Source organism: Solanum pennellii, chromosome 11, assembly GCF_001406875.1.
Source record: "Solanum pennellii chromosome 11, SPENNV200".
In the NCBI taxonomy this organism is placed as follows: Eukaryota; Viridiplantae; Streptophyta; class Magnoliopsida; order Solanales; family Solanaceae; genus Solanum; species Solanum pennellii.
The window spans coordinates 36809248-36834504 of NC_028647.1; the positions used below are offsets into that span (position 1 = coordinate 36809248).

General features: G+C 33.6%; 2 protein-coding genes across 2 annotated transcripts; one reads left to right on the forward strand and one right to left on the reverse strand.

Moving 5' to 3' along the window:
- The first annotated feature begins 10084 nt into the window (after window positions 1-10084).
- Window positions 10085-15685, forward strand: LOC107004618 (DNA replication licensing factor MCM2). The gene is made up of 17 exons (XM_015202894.2): window positions 10085-10403; window positions 10483-10661; window positions 11384-11547; window positions 11642-11831; window positions 11959-12178; window positions 12259-12466; window positions 12547-12681; window positions 12840-13031; window positions 13130-13302; window positions 13369-13557; window positions 13666-13782; window positions 14228-14312; window positions 14401-14553; window positions 14642-14767; window positions 14862-15044; window positions 15176-15337; window positions 15425-15685. Exons 1-17 carry the CDS (start codon window positions 10132-10134, stop codon window positions 15542-15544), a joined length of 2868 nt encoding a protein of 955 aa, XP_015058380.1. The 5' UTR covers window positions 10085-10131; the 3' UTR covers window positions 15545-15685.
- A 3284-nt stretch (window positions 15686-18969) lies between these two features.
- On the reverse strand, window positions 18970-20802 carry LOC114074871. The gene is made up of 2 exons (XM_027912932.1): window positions 19387-20802; window positions 18970-19060 (listed from the first exon to the last, which is right to left on the reverse strand). The coding sequence occupies exons 1-2, from the start codon at window positions 20471-20473 to the stop codon at window positions 19026-19028; spliced, it is 1122 nt and encodes a 373-aa protein (XP_027768733.1). The 5' UTR covers window positions 20474-20802; the 3' UTR covers window positions 18970-19025.
- Between the last annotated feature and the right edge of the window lie 4455 nt (window positions 20803-25257).

A 25257-nucleotide genomic window follows, 5' to 3' on the forward strand; every position in this document is an offset into this window, starting at 1 on the left:
CAACAAACCTAATGAAAGTCTTAAACTACATCTTAGGTATAGCTGGTGTTTACACTGTCCTATGAATGAAATGAAATGGAGTACGTATGAATGAACGAAGCAGACTCTGTGTTTGCTAATGAAGACTCCCTAGTTGAGGTCCCATCTGTTGAGCCCTCATTTCTGGGATGTCTTGATGTTAAGTCCGTGATTCCAAGGTCTCATGGCATATGAATGAATGATATTAAAGAAGGTATGTGCTACATGCAAAATGTGTTGTATGCTATATGATAAGTGCTATGTGTATGTTATATGTTGTGTGCAAATGTGAAAAGTATGATGATGTATGTTATTCTCATGGCATAACTTTCCTATTCCAAATCTGGAAAGCTCACTGACTTTCCTAGTTCAAATTTGGAAAGCTCATTGACTTTCCTAATGCAAATTTGGAAACTTTCCTGATCTCAATTTGGCAAGTCCACTGACTTGACTTCCAAAAATCATGTTGTTAGGAAAGAGCTATTCTTTCTCATGCATGTCATTGGTGTGTGCTTGCATATACCCATACCTAGTACAAGTGTGTACTAACCCTATACAAACTCTACTATTTTAGGTGCAGGAACAGGTGGACGATAGAGCTACAGGATCATCGTTGTAGTTATCTGGACGTTCAGCATTCATCCAATTTTGGTAGATCCTCACGCTTTGGAGGATGTTGCTGTTTTATGTTCTAGCTTAGCTTTAGAGTTGAGCTAGTGGAGCATGTTCCACTAGCGTTTCTTTCCTGTTTTTATTCAGACTATGTATTGGTGCCATTCTAGCAATTATACACTTAGTAAGAATTGAACTATTTCTTTCAGTTGCTTATCTTTTAATGTTAGATGGTTGATGGTGAACAATTACGTATTAATGAGAATGTTTTTATAAGTATGTTAAGAAACAAAAAATTTCAAATTTTCCGCCCAAATTAACCTATGTAAAGTAAGAATGACGTAAGTAGGCTCGTCTGCGACCTCTGAGAGGTCAACGACACCGGTCTAGTCTAGGGTCTAGATTCCAGTCGTGACGAGATTAGATTTATTCAATTTTTCCAACAATTTCAATTTGAAACAAGTGTTATCAAGAATAGTGAAATGGATTTTTATATAATTGATAATCTAATTATAAACTTAACTAATATGATTCAATCTCAAAAGGGTTCTAATAGTGAAGGGGGAAACTCCAGGGCTGCGGTTGACTGAAGTATTCATGCATATTATTCTTTGTAAACTGGATATTAGGTAACTATCAAATCAATGATCAAAGAGTTGATTATATGATTATGGTCTTCTGACGTCTAACCGCCTACGATAATTGACAGTTTAACTACATCGTTGAGCGGGGATACGCTGAATCAATTACCGAGTATTATAATTTCATATTGTCTTGTCATGACCAAGGAGACCCCCTAAAAGTAATGTGGCGTACTTGACCTCTTGGAGGTCTTATACAAGCCCATAGTTATCATTCACCGCATTTCATAGGTAAATTCAGTGGAAAATTTAAAACTTTCATAGCACATCATATGTTTGAACATCACTACCATTATATATAAAAAAAAATATTATATTTACATAGTGAGCCTCTAAGTCTCTTTGCCATCTTAGACTCAACATCATTAGAATACACTAGGGGCACGGTTCTTACAAAATAAATCATAAGTACATTATTATTAAACTTTACAGTAAGATAAGACTTAGGAAATCCTTGGACTTAAGGATTGCTTTCCTTGAGTATGGGAATCACATATCAACCTCTTCACCATAGAGACATCCTTTAAGCATTCATAACCTACACTTTCTGTAAAAAGGGGAAGAAGAATGGAGTTAGTAAAAGAATGCACTAAGTATGGCAACCGTGCAAAAAAATGCATTTAAAAGGGACATTTTACTTAAAACCATGCATCATGCCTTTTTGTGAAAACTTCATAAAACTTTGATACAATGAGCATCATACAAGTCACGTACTTCATATAGGCATATTTGATGGTCATACATCATATAAAATCACACATTGCATTTAAGGCATAATACTCATCACATTACAGTAAGCTCAATCACTTTACAGTAAGTTTATTCTTCACTTTACAGTAAAATAATTTCTTCTTATCACTTTAACTTTCCAAGTAACCCTCTAGTGATACTTAGTGCAATGTATAGATAATGTCCCATAACACTGCCCACACTCAACTATCACCTTAAGGCCACAAGGTAGTCACACATAGAGCCTTCCTAACTCAACACATACATTCAAGTGTAGCACATCGTAAGACACATTCAAGTCAAGACTACCAAAGCCATTACAGTAAACCATAGTCAATTTGCACATATGCTAACTTCACTTTACATAGACTCGTATAAGACCTTACTCATAACCCCAATCTAAGTGTACTAGTGAAATGTACATGTGAAGTCCCATAACCTCACACATACTAAGTAAACCTATCAAGAGACCACAAGCATATCATTCACTTCATACATCAACAAGGCAAGTAAAGACACTTCATACATACCAAGCAAGACTTCATCATATAGTCAATAAGACTTATATTATGCATATAAGGAGAGACCACATCATATAAACCATTAGGACTCATACCATGCATATCATCACAACAAGAAGAGGGCACTACCATGTCATGCATAAGGACATAAACATCATCATATACATTAGAACACCTTTGTAGAACTCCCTTCAAGAGCTACTTGTGCAATGCATAGGTGAAGTCCCATTACCCCACCTACACTAAGCAACTTCCCTTAGGTTATCCTAGTTAGGGTCCTTACTTTACTTCCATTGTCCATTTTTACTTTATGGAAACTATAGACTTAACCGACACTAAGATCATGGGTGCTAAACATGGAATTTGGTGTTGTAGAGTCTTACACCAAGGGAAGGTGCTCTACCTAGCCAAGGTAGAACATTAACACATGCTAGCATATTAGGTGATATCACTTGCTAGATCCTTTGTGGCAAGCATAGTTTATGAAACTTGGAGGTATATATGGAAACCGTCTTTATGCCAAATGGGGAATTGTGGTTATAACTTATGGAAACCCTCTTTATGCCTATTGAAGCGTTGTAGTTATCCACCTCATGAAGACTATGGTGAAAAATCCTTCCCACATTGGGAAGGGGCACCCCTCATCTAAGTTCACTCGGTGCTAAGCTAAGTTCCCTTTATTGAAAAGTCATTATTATCATTACTATATAAAATATAGGCTTAGGAGAGTTATCCCGTCATATGCTTAGCTCATAGGTCATAGATGAGAGTTCATCAACCTAATCATGTGAGAAGTCCTTTCACATGGACATAGCATATGTAAAGCACCATCTAGTTTAGGTACCCTTAAGAACACCTTTCAAGAGCCCCTCTATTGACTAAATCATCATACATGTGTGTGTACATATATGTGAGCAAAGCTTTCACATAAACACCCTTTGACCACACATGTTCATACTTGTACTTCATTCATGCATAAGAGTATAATTGTAACTATGTGAGCAAACCTTTCATGTAAACACATTTAGACACTATGCACATTCATACTTCATCATATTATATACTTAACATCATAACATATAAGTCATACTCATAACATGTTCATGCATTCTTATTCATGTACTTAAATCACAAACCTAGTAACTATCCTATCAAGGCACACATGTGGAATGCATGGACAAGGTCCCATACCCTTATCCATACTAGTACACCTATCAAGTCATCCTAGTTAAAGGATACATAACATACTTCATAGACATAAGCTTTACATGCATAGTAGTAGACACAAGTGCATATAAGAATACCCTTTCATTAGACACCATGAACCTATACTACTTTGTAAGCATACATGAAGTGTGAGTGTGTGTACATTGGTCAACATGATCACCTAATGGCTGTCAACAACACATTGAGGAAGCCACCGTCTTAGGACCACAATGCACATTCAAGCATAGACCACACATCACAAGTTAGCATAGGAGACAAGATGACTTCAACACTTACATTCAAGACTCCTAACCATAGCTAATCACACATTCATATAGGGTATATAGGTAAGGGGTCATTAACTATTTTTTTTAGCTTCAATGGCAGCACCTAAACCTCACCTTAATAAGTTCATTCAATTATAGAAGACATCATCAATACCTAGAACATGCTACTAGATTGAGAGCTAGGCATAAACTTCACATAGTGTAATCATCATAACCACACACTCATATATCATCAATTTGCCTTCAAGGACATGATCCACACATATATAGATTGACATGAAGTAAACACCGCCACCATAAGTAGACCATACCACACAATGTCATACAAGGCCAATTCAACTAGCCATGACATAGAAATGTAGAGGAATAGAGTAGACCGTACCAATTCATCAACCTTTGATCATCATTGATCAATATCCATCTTTCATCAACAATTCAAGTATAGGGAAGTAGCTAAATGTAATTTAACATGGACGAAATCATGCATACGCCACCACAAGATCATAATACTAACATGTACACTATATCACCAATTCAATAGAGAGTAGAGAAACATAGATCACTTACCAAATCCCCCTTGCATTGATCATCAATGATCAATACAATATAGGGCAGTAGCTAAAGATATCATGACCTAAACGAAATCCTACTTCAATTGCCCTACAATCGAGATCACATTGAAATCACTACATAACAAGCTATAGAAGTAGAAGAAAATAATTCAATTTCATTCAAAGCTTCAAACCTTGATCCACATAGGATCAACTATACATAATTCATCATAAAATTCGCATCATAGGCAGTAGCTAAATCAATTTATCATAATTGAAACTCATAACAATAATTCTAGCATCAAGATCACAACATACTACAATATAGGCTAATTTGAGATTGAGAGGTATCATGGGTTCAACATGGAATTGGATTGAAAATTACATTTAAATCAGTAATAAATCATCATGCTTTTGAAATCGTTTCTAGAAAGAACCCATGGCTAGATTGAAAGCTAGGAAGATTAATCATGAATTCTCTTTGAAAACATTAGGAGGAACTCTCTAGATGAAAGGTTATATAGAGATGAAGGATCAACGTACCTTATTAGATGAAGAAACCTTGAGAATCCATCACCATGGATGTTCTTGAGCTTCATCTCCAATGGAGGTTTCTAGAGAAAATATTTTAGAGAGAGATGTCTAATTTTGAAATCATGGATTGGGAATAGGGTTTTGATCTTTTTAACTAACTTAGTATACCCAAAAATAGTTAAGTAAACCACCTAGGGTCCGGTTAGGACATGGGGTAAATTTTCCCTTTCACCCCTTAATGAGACATCTCGTCTGGCAGTGAATTGCAGACTGCATCGACGGTCCCATCACGCCCCTTAGTCTTAACGATAGTCCGTAGGTGGCCACCATCTTTTGGGTATAAGGGTTGTGTTTTGGCTGAGCCTCCTCCAAGCTAAGTGTGGGACGACGCCCACCCATCGACGGGACGTCACCACACCTACTGGGCGTCGATTGAGGGTCGTAGGTAGACACTGCTAAGGCAGTGTAGTCAGACTTTAGGTCCTCTCTAAAGGCCTTTAGCGGGGCCCTTGGGGAGTTTTACTCGGATGTTTCCAATGTAAATACACACATTAACATGTCAAGGACCTTCCATACTATTTTAATCATCAAACAACACTCGCAACACATCCAAACATGCTAGGCACACTCAAGTAACACATGCACGTTTCAAGGGCTAACTTTTGAACGTCTTGGACGTTTTTGAACGTTTGACTTCCAAATGACTTCAAATCAATCATACATGCTTTAAAACACTTAATCAACATGTTAACAAGCTTATAGGCACATGTGAGGATCTAGACACCCTAACTCATTTTGGAGGTCTTACATGTCTAATAACTGAGCAAGGTTCCTAGGTATATCTCTATTCTAGATACAAATCAACTTTAATTTAAGAGAAATCATGATCCTTTTGCCCCCACGTTCTATCCTCTTATTCCTCTCCTGAATTTAAGTCACACGAGACATTTATTCCTGTGGCGATCAAGCACGAAATACTAAAACAGGAGCAAAAGAGTGATTCATATGATAATTATTTTTAATCCATTAAACTCAATAAAACACAATCATCTAGTAGCCACATCCCTAGAAGTAGGAAAATTAGCTACTCATATCAAGATTCTCAATTACGCAATGTTTAAATAACATAAAGAGATCAAATAAAGAATACTTTAGGGATGACCCTAAGAACAGATGAAAAAACTCCCAAAATAGTCGTTCTTCAAAACCCAAAAAAATAATAATTCTAAAATAAAAAAATCTGAGTCTATTTATATTTAATCAAAACCGGCCAAATCTTGCACCAGCGTCCGCGATGCGGTGAGCCTTCAAAAATGCAACAACTCATGAATATCTCTCTCCGCGACGCGTGCACAATACGGTGTGTTCTGCCTCCAACTCCAATTTTTTATCAAATAGTAAATTCCCTCTTCGTGTTACGGAGATGCCTTGTTCGTTATTTTCATTCTACTTTCTTCTTACTCTTTTGCTTGAATCCTCTCTTGCTTCCTAGTGCCTGTTTCAGCGCTCATTTATTGATTTAACCTCACCTACATAATTGGTAAGTCTAACTGAATTTAGATGGCTTGATACTACTAACAACTAGTACAGATGATTTCGAATTTGGACAAAATGCGGGTGTTATTTGGTTCTTAAACATACAAATATGTCCAAGATCATATACAATTGTTCACGTATACATATACACATTAATTTAACAAAATATGTGTCATTTTCATGCTTGTTGAGACAAATGTCTCATTATATGGTCCTTTAAGTTGCTACCATCCATCACAACTACTGCTCTAGAATGCATAAATTCTCGTATCAATGTATTCAATGTAATAAATAGATATAAAAACTCATTATTATGACTCTTTTTAATATGTATATGGAATCCCATGTAAGTTATATCCATCATATATAAATACGCAAGTAATTTTGCATACGATCCAGCTGGTGTACCCCTCAAAGTTTACAATATTTTCTCTTTAACCTTCCAAGCCAACGTATAGTTAACATTAACTCCAAGATCAATTTTCATATCCTTTTTAATGCCAAATGGTGTATATATACGTTTTGATCTGCCAATTTAGGTTTCACAATCCCTCCACACAAATTGCTAGTTACTTGTCTATGTGCGTAAACTTTATCCTTTATAGGACATGTATGTTGTGTGTTGAATGCTCAAATTCTGAACATTCCAGATTTGTTGATATTTGATGCTCATTAATCATTCACATTCTTCAGAATAATATTCCAATGTATAACTACATAAGAATTTCATCACAATCAATAAATATGCATAGTATAATCAGATATATACAAATATATTCTATAATTTACAAAAAGATCACACATACAAATATACATAAAAGTATTGAAAACATTACCTGATTGAATTTGACCTCACAGTTCTATATTAAAAAATTTGTGCAATTGCATATTTTTTCATAATTGATTTCAAATTTGATTTTTCCATATATACTTGATCAATTTCAACATGTTTGTTAGATGGATTTGAAATCACCCATTAATATCCATCAATACAAATTAATATTTGTGTCTTCCAATTATGCAATGGCCATATGTTGTGAACCATATCCAATAATCTCATTAATACAAAATGGTGCCAGTACCACCAACTCTCCATCTAATGAACTCTAACACAATTGATTCTATCTATTACACAAATTCAAAATGGTTATACAAATTGAAATTTTGTTAAAATCATTGCTTTTTAAGCTATTCCATACACTCTAACACTCATGTCATTGTGTATAACTAATGGTGTATTGATTTCTCCAACTTTATACTCAATCTTCAATATCTTCATTTTCATATCAACACCAATATGTATTATAATAATTATATAAAACTCAAACAAAATATGCTTGTTCTTTAAATACTTTCCTCTCTATAGTATAATTGGTATAACAAATTGTAACGTCTCATTTTCCAAAACGCATGACATTTTTTGGTAGTTACAAGCAATTTAATCATTAATAGAAAAAAATAAAATCAATTGCACGCCTTTATATATACTCATATACCTATAGCATACATATACAAAGTTACACAATTGTATATAATAAAAGTAATTATATACAATGCATTTATATACAATTACTTCAAAGAGTTACGAACATATATACATAATATAAAAATAATTATACAAATACCTACACATATACAATAGCATGAAATAAACAATGTACAAACCTGACAAAATTATATATACATCTATAGTACACAAAAAAATTATCAAATTAAAGCACACCCTTTTTTAAACAAATCATATACAATTGACGTAGTAATTTTATACAAGTACTTACAAATATACATGATATAAGAATTTTATACAACTACTTACATATATACAATATTATAAATCAAACGATATACAAATCGTATAACTTACATAATAGTAAATTATAATTTTTAAATCAAATTAAAGCACACCGATGTTGTCAATCAATAAACTTCATATATACAAATCGTGTCAATTTTTCGAGTGAATTAGAGTAGAAATGTATTTCTCTAATCTTGTATAAACAAAAATATTTTTTTGCAAACCATTAGAATGAAGAAACAAAAATAATTCGTATTTCAAAATTTCAATTACATACTGTACAAATCAATTGTATACTTTATTGACATTCAAAACATGAAGTTTTCTTAAAGAAACCTTACCTAGCGTCGAATATACAAGAATATTAATTAATCTATCTTCAGTTGTTTGAGGAAACCAGTTGTTATGATGTTTCTATCACTATAGAACTCTTTTTTGAAAAAATATTTGATTTTTGATGATTAGCTTTAGAGCCTGTTTGGCTCAGCTTAAAAGCTGGTCAAACTGACTTAAAAGCTGATTTTTGACTTATTTAGCTGTTTGGCAATACTCAAAATAACTTATTTTAAGTTAAAAAAAACTTATTTTAAGCCAAAAGTTAAAAGCTGGGGTAGAGGTGCTTTTCTTTTTTTAGCTTATAAGCTGTTTTAAGTTGACCACAATTTTATCTTTTTGCCTTTAATATATTTATACAATCTCCAAATTACAACATAACCCTAACATCTCTTTCTTCCATTTTTCCCTTTTCACGTTTGGCATAGCAACTTCAGCACTTTTATCCAAACACATAACTGCTTTTTTTAAAAATAAGTTTCAGCACTTTCAAAAGTACTTTTTTAAAGCTGCTTTTATTAAGCCCATCCAAACGGGCCCTTAATCATTGGATTATGTAAATTTTCTGTTAGCATATTTAGCGCTCATGTATCCATTTATTTAAAAAATTAATATTATATTGTATAAATTATATTAGAAAAATATTATACACAAATTTTATGCTTCATAGCAAACTAAGTTATACTCATGAAATGTAATCATATAAAACTATACATATAGAACGTTATTTCACTAAGTACGTTTGTTATATGAAATTTTTCCCAAAAAAAAAGGGGAAACTTACATAAATTACTACAATAAAAAAAGTATTTACCATTTATGGCAATAGTATATTTTTTTCACTTAATCAGTTTTAATTCATTTATAATAATACATTTATAATACAAGTTTAATGATGGATAATACATTTATCACACATTTTAACATTTATAATACAATGTGTCAAATTTTTTCCAAACAAACATGATATATTTTAAAAAACAATTATAATTCATATATATTGCATATATAATTCACTTTTAATTCATATTGCATATTTAACATAATATTACTATAAATGGTAATAAATAAAAAATATCACTAAAATCAGTAATTATTTATTAAAATATACCAATTTATGTATTTTTTCCAAAAAAAAAAACTTATGTGCAAAGAGGCTCTTATCGGGCAATAGTACTACCAGGACCAACTCGAATTGGGCCTGCTTCCGAGATCGGCCCACTAATCTTGGGTTGGGTCCACATCTGTTTTCTGGCGCCAAATTCTCCCGCCAAAACAACGAGATATATAAATCAGCCGCTCAATCTCTTCTCCTCTCCAAAACCCTACAAAGCACAACGCCCGAGTAGAGAGAGAAACAGAGAGAAAATGGCCGGAGAAGATTCCAACGGCGATAGTGGTAGCCACCGTCCGGCGGAGTCTCCTTCGTCTTCCGATCATAGAAATGGCAATCCACCGTCTACTCCTGATTCTCCGACGTCAGTAGGATTCAACACCGATCAACTTCCTTTCAACACTAGCCAAAACTACTCTGAAGAGGATGAAGCCTCTGTCGATCCTGATATCATCAGAGATGATCCAGAAGATGCTGACATTGAAGAGGAAGATGGAGAAGACCTTTTCAACGACAATTATCTCGAGTTCGTATTTTGATATTTCAGTTCTGACATTTCCACAGTTCAATTCGTTCATTTTTTTAAAGTTTTGCTGAAATTACAGTGACTATCAGAGGATGGGTGAGGCTGACCAGTACGAGTCCCTCGGATTGGATGATTCCATGGTGGATGAAAGAGATCTGGATCAAATCATGGCAGATCGTCAGGCTGCTGAAGTGGAACTTGACAATAGAGATGTACATGTCTCTAACCGCAAGCTTCCTCAACTTCTTCATGATCAAGGTATGCTTAATTGCTTTTTATTGCCTCTTTATTGTGTTATTTCTTCATTTGTTTGATATTTGAGACTCATTTACCTGTATCTCATACTTGCATTGTGCTTATTTTACATGTTAAATGCAATTTCTTAATTTTCCTTTCACTATTTATTTGTTCCTCCTTTATTATTATTACTTTAGCTCACTCTTAGTCTCTTCCTTCTAGTATTCTGGTATGATTCTACTCCCACATTTCTATTTAGTTTGATGTCTCCTGTATCATTTCTAGTATTCTATCCTTGTGGCTCTAGATTGAATCTTTCCAATGTGTTTACAATCTCATTTGATAGTTTAAGGACCCCCTCCCTTCTCACCGTCCATATATTTTGATCAAGAGAGTTTTGACATTTTAAGTAAGTTATACTATTGCCACTACAAAAAGTTTAGGGGCAGCGCTAACCCAGTCTTAACACTTTGACCAACTTTTTGGTTCAGAAAGCCATGGATTGTTTTCAAATTTGTATATAGGTGTTATGACATTGCCCCTCTAATTATTTAGCGGTTGTACCACTGAACACTTGTGTTTTCATGAACCCCCAACCCTTAAGGTTTGACTAACTTCTGGTAGGAGCTGATATATATGAACTTAACTTGTTTAGAATATTTGGGATGATGTGTTTTATTAATTAGTATGACTTCAGAGCAGACTAAAATCTAAAAAGCTAACACTGTGGTATTTTGCTTCAGATACTGATGATGATAACTATAGGCCATCAAAAAGGACTAGAGCTGATTTCAGAAGGAATTTTGATGATACTGATGGAATGCCAAGTTCGCCAGGGGCATCACAACGAGTAAACTCCAGCCAGGATGTACCAATGACTGATCAAACTGATGATGATCCCTATGAGGTTTGTATTTTCACAGTAACACTTTTCTACTAAGGTTAATCATAATTGAATTGCCTGAATATATCTCTTACAATTCTTTGGATTTTCCATGCAGGATGATGAAAATGATGAAGGGGAGTTTGAGATGTACAGGGTTCAGGGAACACTTAGGGAATGGGTAACTAGAGATGAAGTCCGGCGCTTCATTGGGAAGAAATTCAAGGAATTCTTACTCACATATGTAAATCCCAAAAATGAACATGGGGACTTTGAATATCTTCGACAGATTAATGAGATGGTATCAGGTAAATAAGTTTCTGAACTTGACTAGTCATTGCTGACCTTTTCAAGAATGAATTAAGTTTTATGAGTTCCAACAGAGATCTTTTATTAATTTAGATCTTCTCTAAATTGTTCATCATTCATCTGCAGTTAATAAATGCAGCCTTGAGATTGATTACAAACAATTCATATATGTCCATCCCAATATTGCCATCTGGCTGGCAGATGCACCACAATCCGTTCTTGAAGTGATGGAAGAAGTTGCCAACAAAGTTGTCTTTGATCTTCATCCCAACTATAAGCAAATTCATCAGAAAGTCTATGTCAGGATTACCAACTTACCAGTTTATGATCAGATTCGTAATATAAGGTAATATCACTTACTTGCTTACTTTGGCTTGACTACATCTAGTGTAAATAAAACCTCACTTGAATTTGCATTCTTTGCAGGCAGATCCATTTGAACACCATGATTCGTATTGGTGGAGTTGTCACCCGACGATCTGGTGTTTTTCCCCAATTGCAACAAGTGAAATATGATTGTAACAAATGTGGAGCAGTATTGGGTCCTTTTTTCCAGAACTCATACTCAGAAGTCAAGGTTGGTTCTTGCCCAGAGTGTCAGTCAAAAGGACCATTCAGTGTCAATGTTGAGCAGGTAAACATTGTGTTGTATATTTCTCATAGAAAGAGAACTATGAAATTGATAACTTAATTCTCTTTCTAAATCTTTTGCAGACAATATACAGGAACTATCAGAAACTGACACTACAAGAAAGCCCAGGAATTGTACCAGCTGGTCGGCTTCCTAGATACAAGGAAGTGATACTGTTGAATGATCTAATTGATTGTGCCCGACCAGGAGAAGAGATAGTAAGACTTTTAACTTTTTTTTTTGGCTTGTTTATGATAATTAATCCTAGTTAAATGAATATTTGGCATGTGCATTACCGAGTGTTTCTTAAACTTGAATGTTTTGGAACTTTTCAATGACCTCGCTTAAGACAGGCAGTGTTTCTTTCTAATGTCAGGAAGTCACAGGAATCTACACTAACAACTTTGACTTGTCCCTGAATACCAAGAATGGGTTTCCTGTCTTTTCTACTGTGATTGAAGCAAATTATGTTACAAAAAAGCAAGACCTCTTTTCAGCTTACAAGCTAACTCAGGAGGACAAAGAAGAAATTGAGAAGCTGGCCAAAGACCCTCGGATTGGAGAACGAGTATGTCCATGTGCCTTGTCAATTTTAAAATCCAGTTGATCCGTTTGATTTGTAGACTATCTTAGCTATCTCTTTTCTCATGTATTTTTATTCCACAGATATTCAAGTCCATTGCCCCGTCAATTTATGGCCATGAAGACATAAAGACTGCCATAGCTCTTGCAATGTTTGGGGGCCAAGAGAAAAATGTTGAAGGGAAACACAGACTGAGAGGAGACATAAATATTCTCCTGCTAGGTGATCCAGGCACTGCAAAATCCCAGTTCCTCAAGTAAGTATAAATCTAGAATGACCTCATTTTGAATCAATGAGTACTGTAACCATACAACCCTATCAGGTATGTCGAGAAGACGGGACAACGAGCCGTCTATACAACTGGCAAAGGAGCTTCTGCTGTTGGGCTTACAGCAGCAGTACACAAGGACCCTGTCACTCGGGAATGGACCCTTGAAGGAGGAGCACTAGTTTTGGCTGATAGAGGAATATGTTTGATTGATGAGTTCGATAAGATGAATGATCAGGATAGGTATGCAAGTCTGATAGCTGCACTTTTAGCTGGTCTTCCCTACATTGCTTGCTTGATTATAACATTCTCATGTTTATTTCTTTTTTTATTTTTTTATGTTTTCTTTAGAGTGAGTATTCATGAAGCAATGGAACAGCAGAGTATTAGCATATCAAAGGCTGGCATTGTCACATCTCTCCAGGCCCGCTGTTCTGTTATTGCTGCTGCGAATCCTATTGGAGGAAGGTATAGGAGAACTAAATTTTGATGTTTTTAGAAATAGGATGATCATATGATCCTAACTATAGACATTTCCTTCCAAGTCAATGTTACTATTAGTAGGCTACCAGCTCTATCTTGGAAATCTAGCTTAATCCCTCTATTACAGCTGTGGTTTCGACATCTTTTATGGTCACCAGATCTTGGATTTCTTTACACTTTCTTTATCTATGCATTAGATTTAGGTTTCCATTTGCTTTTGTTGTATTGCCATTAAATTCTCACTTTAGCTGCTACCTCACATTCACAGCATCCAATAGTTCTAATGTGCAAATACAATTTGGTGGAATCAAGCATTCTACTTTCTGGAAGTCATTATTTATCCTCTGAATAGCTTATGCTTTTATATTTGTCTTTTCCTGACATTTCTTCCCTGCTTTAGTTTAGTGACTTTTCTCTTAAATCCTTGTAGATATGATTCCTCGAAGAATTTCACGCAAAATGTGGAATTGACAGATCCAATTATTTCTCGATTTGATGTGCTGTGTGTGGTCAAGGTAATGTCATTCTTTTAGAGCCCTGTCAATCTAGTTAAACTTTTCCTTAATCAACTTTTGAAACTGAAAGGTTACTGATTTTGTGCAGGATGTGGTTGATCCAGTCACTGATGAGATGCTTGCAAAGTTTGTTGTTGATAGTCATTTTAGGTCACAAGCAAAAGGTGCTACTATAGATGAGAAGTCATTTACTGATTCACGGGATGATGCTCGTGCCACTATGGCTGCAACTGATCCTGAGGTTACCCTTGCAGCTTATTTTTTTACCATTTGTTTGAACTTTTATGTTTTATTTTCTTGAATCTATACAAGTTCCTTTTTTCCCTCAGATAATTCCACAAGAGTTGCTAAAGAAGTACTTAACTTATGCAAAGTTGAACGTATTCCCAAAATTACACGATGCAGACTTGGACAAGCTCACACAGGTTTATGCTGAATTAAGGAGAGAATCTTCGGTGAGATTGCCATTTAGTTGAAGCTTCTTTTTGAAATCATTTGAAGTATGGTAGCGATGACACATTGTCTAATGTGTTCCATGTGCATGTACAGCATGGACAAGGAATTCCCATAGCAGTGAGGCACATTGAATCGATGATAAGGATGTCTGAAGCCCATGCAAGGATGCATCTTAGACAACATGTTACTCAAGAAGATGTGGATATGGCAATTCGTGTCCTTCTGGATTCATTTATATCAACCCAGAAATTTGGGGTGCAAAAAGCATTGCAAAAGGTAATACTATCAGCACTCTACCTCTTTGTAGCTCATGTTAGGCCTACATAAGGCATAATCACATTATATTCATATGCCCCAGTAATAGTTGTCGATATGGACATTTGAAATGGTTTTGAATTTTGGTGCAGAGCTTCAAAAAGTACATGACATACAAAAAAGATTTCAATGCTATCATTCTTCACCTCCTACGTGGGCTTGTAAAAGATGCATTGCAGTTTGAGGAAATTGTTTCAGGTTCTGCTGCCAACCTAGACCATATTGATGTCAAGGTTGAGGAGCTACAAAGCAAGGTATTTATACTCGAAATCTCTATATTTATGTGATATTACTTCCCAACCGTTGCCGAATGAAAATCCCATTCTCTAAAATCATTGCAGGCACTTGATTATGGCATGACTGATCTCAAAGCATTTTTCTCAAGCAATGAATTTACTAAAGCAAACTTTGAGTTGTACGAAGATCAGGGTATCATAAGACATCGCCTTCCAGCTCGATGAGTTATGTTATTGTTTCAGATTTAGTCATATGGCAGGTTGATCTAGTTTTCTTAAATTTGTACACAAATGAATGCAGAACTCTGAGACGTTCTTAACATTTGATCAGTTTTAGCTTCTACAAGGAATTTGTTGTTTGCCTTTTGTTGTACTTGTATTACAGATAATTTAAGTTGTTTCAACAGTGAAAAGTTACTTTAATATTAACAATTGAGCCAAAAAACACTTGGGTTAATAACAAGTTTGTAACTATGTAGTAAGATCCATGGAAGTTATACTTCCATGGATGATTGTGCAGACAGGAAGGTTTAGATTTGGTAGAGAAGAGTATATTTCTTAATACTGAATTTTACGCAATACAATGAAGGAGTTGACTTCTATATATAGAAGTGTACATCAGTAGAAAAAATGTGCTAACTAATTCTGTTGTAACTAACTTGTGCTAACTAATTCTGTTATAACTAACTTCTTACAACTTCCTCCAACACACTTTTAACACTCACACTCACTTAGCTATTTCTCAATATTCCCCCTCAAGCTGCAGTCTGAATATAAATTGAAGACTCCAAGCTTGGATAGTAACATATGATGAGAAGCTGCTCCTAGACCCTTTGTAAGTAAATCAGCTGCTCCTAGACCCTTTGTAAGTAAATCAGCTGGTTGTTGTTTTGTATTGATATATGTAGGCAGTATCAACCCACTCTTGATTCTTTCCCTCACAAAGTGACAGTCAATTTCTATATGTTTAGTCCTCTCATGAAAAATGGGATTGGCAGCAATTTGTATTGCTGCTTTGCTATCACAATATAATCGCACAGGTGTAGTAATGGTAACATTCAATTCTTTCAGTAATCCTTTTAGCCAAACAACTTCTGCCACAACACTTGCCATACTCCTATATTCAGCTTCTGCAGAGCTTCTGCTTACTGTGTGTTGTTTCTTGGATTTCCAGGATATAAGAGAGTCCCCTAGCTTCACCATGTAATCAGTTACAGACCTCCTAGTGTTAGGACACGCAGCCCAGTCTGCATCACAGAATGCCTCCAGTTGTAAACTTCTTTTACTGCTTAATAGTATGCCTTGACCAGGGCTTCTTTTGATGTATCTTACCAATCTCAAAGCTGCTTCCCAGTGTGACACCTTAGGTTGCTGCATAAACTGAGATAGAACCTGAACTGCAAAGCTGATATCAGGCCTAGTGATTGTAAGATACAATAATCTACCAACCAACCTCTGATAGCTTGTAACATCCTTAAGTACAGAATCATCAGTAACCCCTAGTAGTTCATCATGCTCTACTGTGGTGAGTTTAATATTAGCTTCTAGAGGTGTATTTGTTGGTTTTGCACCACTAAGCCCTGTGTCTGAGATTAGTTCAAGTGCATATTTTCTTTGATTAAGTAATATGCCTGTTTTGGATCTCAAGATCTCAATGCCTAAAAAATATTTGAGATCACCAAGATCTTTCATCTTGAATCTACTATGCAGAGAGTCCTTTAACTCTTGTATCAACTGATGACTGTTTCCTGTCAAAAGTAGATCATCTACATAGATGAGGATCACAGCAATGTCATGACCATTACTTTTAGTGAAAAGTGAATGATCATGTGAACTTTGTGTAAAACCAGTATCCAACAATACTTCAGTTAGCTTTATATTCCACTGCCTAGAAGCTTGTTTTAAACCATACAAGGACTTCAACAACTTACACACCTTTTGTTCCCCCTTCCTTCGAAATCCCTGTGGTATTTCCATGTACACCTCTTCATTGAGATCACCTTGTAAGAAGGCATTATGGACATCCATTTGGTAAAGTGGCCAGTTGTGTGAGGCTGCTACACTAATAACAGTCTTGACTGTGACCATTTTTGCAACAGGTGCAAAAGTTTCATGATAGTCTAGTCCTGCTTGTTGATTATAACCTTTGGCTACCAACCTTGCTTTATATCTTTCCACTTCACCTGTGGCCTTAAGCTTGATTTTATACACCCATTTAGATCCAATAGCCTGTTTTCCTGGTGGCAAATTCACAATGGACCATGTCTTGTTGAGTTCTAGGGCAGCAATCTCTTCTTGCATGGCATGCACCCAATGTGGACTTGTGGAGGCTTCGTTGAATGTATGAGGCTCATCAACATTTGAAAGAGAAGTTAGAAAAACCTTGTAGGAACCATTCAGATTGGAATAATCAACATAATCACTAATAGGATAAAGACATGTATTATGAGCCTGTTTAGAAGTTGTAGACACAAGATAATCCTTGTGCCAAATTGGAGGCTTAACAGACCTATTTGGTCTTGCATTAGGATTACTAGATGTCACTACAATAGGTGGAATAGGAGGACTAATATCTGCATTGGTACACTCTTCATCACCTAAAAATATGTCCTCAGAATCAGGCATAATGATGTTGTTCTCTACTTCTGATGGAGAAGACACATTAGAGGGATCATAATCAGCGGGGATGGCTTGTATAGTAAGAGGATGGCCCTCATTACAATTATATGAATCTGGTGCTGATGGAATTAAGGGCTCTGCAACTTTATCACTTTTGAAAGGAAAACATTTTTCTTCAAATGTGATATCCCTGCTAATATGAATAGAGTTAGACTCTAAATCAAGCACCCTATACCCCTTTTGAGTTTCTGCATATCCAAGCAATACACCCTTCTTTGCCCTTGCAGCAAATTTATCAGATCTAGGCAACACAGAGGTGAAACAAAGACATCCAAACACTCTCAAGTGTGTTAGTTGAGGTGTGATGCCATACAACATCTCATGAGGAGACTTCCCATTCAAGACTGCTGATGGAATTTTGTTGATCAAATAAACTGTTGTTTTTACACAATGACCCCAATACTTAATGGGAACATTAGACTGTAGTCTTAGTGCTCTAGCAGTATTCAATATATGTCCATGTTTTCTCTCAACCACCCCATTCTGCTGGGGTGTATATGCACATGAAGTTTGATGAACAATTCCAAGAGAATCAAATAATTCTTTACAATTAACATTCATAAATTCAGTGCCATTGTCAGATCTTAACACTTTCACCTTAACTCCAAATTGTGTATTCACCATTAACAAAAAATTCTTCAATACAGAGAAGACCTCAGCCTTTGATGAGATCAAGCAGGCCCAAGTGAATCTGCTGTAATCATCCACTATTGTAACAAAATAATGTTTTCTATCATAGGTAGGAGTTCTATAGGGACCCCATACATCTGCATGAATCAACTGAAAAATAACACTAGACTTATGCAAACTATCAGGAAATTTAGGCCTTTTCTGCTTGGCTTGTGGACATATATGACAATTAGTATGATCTACAGGTTGCATACCAATATCAGTAATGTGTTTCATAGCCTGAAAGGAAGGATGTCCTAGTCGCAAATGCCATAGAGTGGTTAAATCATCATCTTTTAATGCAGCACTAGCTACTACCTTGAATGTATCTTTGAGCAAGTATAATCCATGATACTCCTTACCAGTCCCAATCACCTTCCCATTGGAGAGTGCCTGCAACACACAAAAGTTAGGAAAGAAATTGACACTGCACTGGAGTTCTTTGGTTAACTTGGCAACTGATAATAAGTTGAACTTGAAGTCTGGTACATGCAGTACATCCTGTACTCTATGACTTCCCAACACAATAGAATTTCCTGTTCCTGTAATGTGAGCCTTATTTCCTGTAGGTAACTGAACTGTACTAGATCTCTGATTATAACTTCCATCATCAGCTAATATATCCTTAGAGAATGCAACATGATGAGTAGCACCTGAATCAATAATCCAAGTATGTGCAGAGAATTTAGATGCAGGTGTAGATGTTATTGACACATTACCTGCTAGATTTGCCTTGTATTCACCTTCATCTCTGGCTGCAGATAAAGTTGAATTGATTCTGAGATTCTGTACATGATTATATTCCTCTTCAGTGAGCTGAAAATCACTCTGTCCTTCATTAGCAGCATAGTTAGCATAGGGCCTGAAACTAGTTCCTGCATTTTGAGTGTTTGAATTTTGAGCTGAATTTTGAGTGAGATTATTTGATCTATAACCATTGTTGTTGCCTCCAGGTAATCCTTGCTTTCTTTTACTCTTGAAATCTGCAGGATATCCTATGATTCTGTAGCAATCCTTGGATAAGTGATTTTTGTAACCACAGTGTTCACAAGCAATATCCAGCAACTTCTTTCCTCTAAATCCTTGTCTTCTATTAACCAGCATAGTAAGAGGTTCCCTGTTGATGTCTATCACTCCTAGTAACCTCTGGCTCTCCTCTTGTATTACTGTAGCATACGCTTGATTAACAGTAGGAACAACTGGTTTAAGTAGAATGTCACTCCTCACATGACTGTACGACTCATTCAAGCCCATGAGAAACATTAACAATCTCTGCTGACTTAAGTGTTCAATGTAGGGCTTAGCTACATCACAATTACACAAGGGAGCTGGTACTAACACATCCAATTCATCCCATAGATCTCTTAATTTCGAATAATAAATTGTGACAGAATCAGTACCTTGTTTTATAGAAGATACATCTTCCCACAATTGATACACTCTTGTGAGATTAGATTTATGAAATCTCTCCTTGAAATCATCCCATACACGTTTAGCATTCGAAGCATACACAATTGTTGTAATTAGTTCTGGTGCTACAGTACTACTAATCCATGAAAGCACCACAACATTACATCTCTCCCATTGAATAGCTAAATCACCTTTGAAAGCACTTTTTAAGCAAGTTCCGTCCACAAAACCAAGCTTGTTTTTCACCAACAATGTCAACCTTAGCGATCTACTCCATAGGCCATAATTTTCTGGACCTGTAAGTTTTGTCGCAATTAGAGCTGCACCTGGCGTATCTGAAGCTTGAAGATAGAGTGGATGATTGTGCTCTAACGTGGCTACTGTTAAATCTCCCATGACTGAAGATTCAATTTCAATTTACTTGCAGCAGATTGTTCCAGTTTCGCTGCTCTGATACCATAACAAGTTTGTAACTATGTAGTAAGATCCATGGAAGTTATACTTCCATGGATGATTGTGCAGACAGGAAGGTTTAGATTTGGTAGAGAAGAGTATATTTCTTAATACTGAATTTTATGCAATACAATGAAGGAGATGACTTCTATATATAGAAGTGTACATCAGTAGAAAAAATGTGCTAACTAATTCTGTTGTAACTAAGTTGTGCTAACTAATTCTGTTATAACTAACTTCTAACAACTTCCTCTAACACACTTTCTGCTAACACTCACACTCACTTAGCTATTTCTCAATAGTTAACAATATTTTGGTAACGCTAAAAATTGTAATTAACCAAAGATCTTTTAGGTACTTGTTTTTATCAAGATAGAGACATGTTCATTTGGATATAAATTTCTCATATTCAATGTGTAACTTACTAGAAATAAATTAAAGGAGCAAGTCTTGTTCATGGGATAAATTAGAGTCAATTTAGTAAGTGTTACAATTATGTTTCGTTTAAATTAGAATCAAAATATCAATCACCTATACCTATCTTTTTTCAAATATACTTGACACTTCAAAAGGCTCACTTTCTCCTAGTTGGAATTTGATGTGATCATGTCATTGAAGTTTTTTTATTTTTTAAGAATAGACTAATTTAGTTCATCAAACTCATTTAAATAAAATAATGCTCTTATTATTTTCTAAAAAGAATATTTCGTTTATTAAGAAGAAATTTTCATGCTTAAAAATCTTTTATCATAATTGTTTTTTTATGCTATTAAGAATAGTTTTTAAAACTTACTATAATGTCATAAATTTTGAATACTTGTAAAAATATATATTCAAAAAATATTGATATATAAATTATTCATTAATGTCAACTTATATCAATTGATCATATGTTATATAATGGATTAATAATATTAAAGGTCAATTAACAATTAAAAATAATTAATTGGGTACTTTGAAATCCATACTTACAATATCTTTTATTGAAAAGAAAATAGAAAGTGAATAATATTCATATTAGAAAATAAAATTTTGATCTTTATGAGAATATATATTAGTGTTTTATTGTATGATAAGTTAAAATATAATATAACATAACAAGAATAAAAAGTAAAAAATTAAAGGAAAAATTACTTAACTATACAATCTTTCTTTCCATAATTTCTAAAATTCCCTACCTTTTCAAAATATTTCAAAAATCCCTTTTTTCCTCTTTTTCTCTCATTTTTCAGATACATTATTCACATCCCTTCAATCCTACAATTCTTTTTCCTATTTTTACGCCTAAAATCACTCTCATATATCAACAGTTACATCAATCACTCAATTTTTTAATTTCAAATCTATTTTCTCTCAAATTCATAAATTTCAAGTTCCTAAAGAGATAGAACTATTTTTTCATCAATTTTTTATTTTTAATTCTTCAGATTTGGTTTTTTTTATAAAAAAAATTATTGTTTTTATTACAATTTTCTTATACATATGAATTTTGCTCCCTCTTTTTGGTATGGTACCTTGTATATTTGATTTTGATGATGAAAAATTTCATGAAAATAGATCTAATCAATTCCTTACAATTCCGATGATGATGATTGAGTTGAAAATAGATCCAAGAGGTTGTAGAATCCATTAACAATGGCGAATCATAATATTTAGAAGACGAAATCGAAGAAAAATGAAACTTCATATTTTAAAGCAAATGTGAAAGAAATTCATCCCTGGTGAGTTATTTTTAAAAAATTAGATATGTTGACAACAATGATACAGTATCATATTTTATTGTACCTTGCTTTAAATCTTACGAAATTATATATAAAATCGTAATTTTGCTTCTTTTTGTTTTTCGATATATTGTCACTAATCTATTAAACTATATAGTAGAAATTATTTTGATGAGATATTGCAGAATAGTGTATCATATTATAAAATAGCTTCACCACGATACCTAAATAACATATAATGAATGTATGATGTTTCATTTAGTATCAGAAACAAATATCATCAAGTGGTATTGAGTATCAGTTACTATTATTATCATTACGTATCAACTAAACAATAAGATTTTTTATAGTTACTATATCATGTAATTACTTTTTGTTCAAATTTAATTTATTGTTATAATGTATCTGCAGAATATTTATAGTGATGGTTGAATGTTTGTAGTTGCCTTTGTTGAATTCTTTAGCGATGAAGTCAACATCCATCTAATGATTTCTGAGCTGACTACCTTCGCACAAGATATGCAACACTATTATGGAAGTATGATCTCAACAAGGTCAAGGTGGGATATGTTAGCGATTAGCGATGATCTACTAAAGCTGAAGAGCTATTTCACTTCACAACAATAAGATGACTTGGATCATATATATTAGTGATTATGTACCAATTCACAGACAACTTTTGATGTTTATTTTTTGTAAGACACATTAATTAATATTTTGGAGGGTTTATTATCTTTCAAGAAACATTTTCTCAAGTTTTACAGTTTTTTGAAACAAAGCTGTTTATTTTGAATATGATATTTGTTATTGTTAGTACCTTGTTACATTTTGTCTATTATAAGTATTTTATACATCATATATTATCTGATACAAAATATCAAAAATTATGTATATGATACACGATTATAAGTATTTTATATATATCATATATTTTATACTTTATATTAATTGTAATATAGAGTATATTACAATAAATATATAATTGATACTATATTATTAGCAGATACAAGATTTTTCAAAACTATATTATGTATATGATACACAATTATTTTTTATATAACAAAATTTGTATGTATCACAACACCTGATACTATATTTTTATACTTGATACAAATCAGTTAAATTTCAATATATTTAGTACCTTTTAACATTACGTCTCTTATAAATTTGGTACAAATGACTATAGTTGATACTATATTATAAGTTGACACAAATTTGTCAAATAATATATTATGTATATGATACATAATTATTATTTTTCATGCTTTCAATAGCACAAATTGATGTGTATAAGTTGATACAAATTTGCCAAAATTGTATATTAAGTATATGATACACAATTATTATTTATTATGCTTTCAACATCATAAATTGATGTGTCTCTCAAAATTAAACATGATGCTATACATTTACAATTGTTCCAATCCTCTAAACTTGTAATATATTATCTTTTAACATTATGTCTCTTATCCGGTACATTTACAACACTTGATACTATATTATCTGATACAAAAAAATTAAAAGAATTAAGTATCAAATTCGTTATGTTAAACAAATTAATACAATGTAATACTTATGAATAGTTATATATACATTAATTACTTAACCAATACGACGTATATTTTAAAAGCAACTTTATATCAAACACAAAACAATACACAATATGAATACCGTATTCACTTTATAAAAAATTAATAAAAAATATAGGCAGAACTGAAAAACGTAGCATTACAATTTATTGGATCAGAAATTAGTAAGCTAAAAGCACTTTTTAATGTAAACATTTGTAACAGTGGAAAGAAATATTATAATTTGAAAAATTATTAGATCTGAAAAAACAAAGTACTCAAAAAAGTATTGATCAAGATTCTTTTGGGAAGAAAGTACAAGTTCTTCGATTAGGGTCTTCTTGTCCACATCGCCCATAACAGTTAATGTTTGATGTTAGTTTTTCATCTGGATTTTTCTTCTTTTTTTTCTTGATCTACTGGACATTCTTTTGTATCTTGTTGGCAAGACAACTTCTTTCAAAACACAATTCGAAACTGAACAATCACTTTTGTCCGACATTGATTCCATTGGAACTACATAACACACTAATACATAGATGCAATTGTACCAAATATAAAATAATAATCTCTCTTGACAGCAAAGGTTCAAGAAGCCAAAACAACATCCCAAACCAAAAGAAAATAAAAAGAAAAAACAGCCATAAAAAAGAATCAAACTTTTACTGTGTTTTCGAAGAAAAATGAGAAGGTTTCACAAATTGAAATTCAAAAATGCCTAATCCAGTTAGAGGTTTATGAAGATTGATTGGTAGAATTGTTAAACGTTCGCGTGATTTGTGGGGTTAATTATAATTTCCTTTTTTAATCCTCTTTTTAAGCAGTAAATTGATAACAACAATTTAAAAATTTAAGTATCCGTCCATTTTAATTAAATTATCTGTCTACAATATTATGTATCCGAAATAATATAAAAAAGGGATTTTTGGTAATTAGTGGAAGAATAGGGATAGAAAGTAATTTCTATCTTAGACTATGTGATTTGCCTAATTTTTACAAAATTAAATATCCCTCCATTTCAAAAAGAATGACCCCATTTTCTTTTTAGTCTGTTTCAAAAGAATGACCCCTTTCCTTTTTTTGGCAGCACTTTAACTTTAACTTTCTACGTGGCATGTTCCAGACCACAAGATTAAAGGGTATTTTAGTACATTTGACATAACTTTAAATTAGAACCACAAAATTAAAAAGTCTTATTTCTTTTCTTAAACTCCGTTCCAAATCAAACTAGGCTTATCTTTTTGAAATGGAGGGAGTAATAATTTTCTCTTTCTTACCAACTGTTTGTCAATCTTACAAATTTATTTGAATGCTTTCATAAAAGAATTGCTTAAAAGTTTTAAATAATTTACTTAAGGGATTTTAAAAATTACCAAGTAATAATTGCACACAGAGTTGTTTTCATTAAATTTTGTTTGGTAAAAAAATATAAAGAAAT

Coding starts and splice junctions, on each gene's coding strand:
- LOC107004618 (XM_015202894.2), top strand. CDS start 10,132: ATGGCCGGAGAAGATTCCAACGGCGATAGTGGTAGCCACCGTCCGGCG. Junction 10,404..10,482: donor TTCAACGACAATTATCTCGA/GTTCGTATTTTG, acceptor CTGAAATTACAG/TGACTATCAGAGGATGGGTG. Junction 12,682..12,839: donor CCCGACCAGGAGAAGAGATA/GTAAGACTTTTA, acceptor TTCTAATGTCAG/GAAGTCACAGGAATCTACAC.
- LOC114074871 (XM_027912932.1), bottom strand. CDS start 20,473: ATGGGAGATTTAACAGTAGCCACGTTAGAGCACAATCATCCACTCTAT. Junction 19,061..19,386: donor ATACAAGGCAAATCTAGCAG/GTAATGTGTCAA, acceptor TGTGTGTTGCAG/GCACTCTCCAATGGGAAGGT.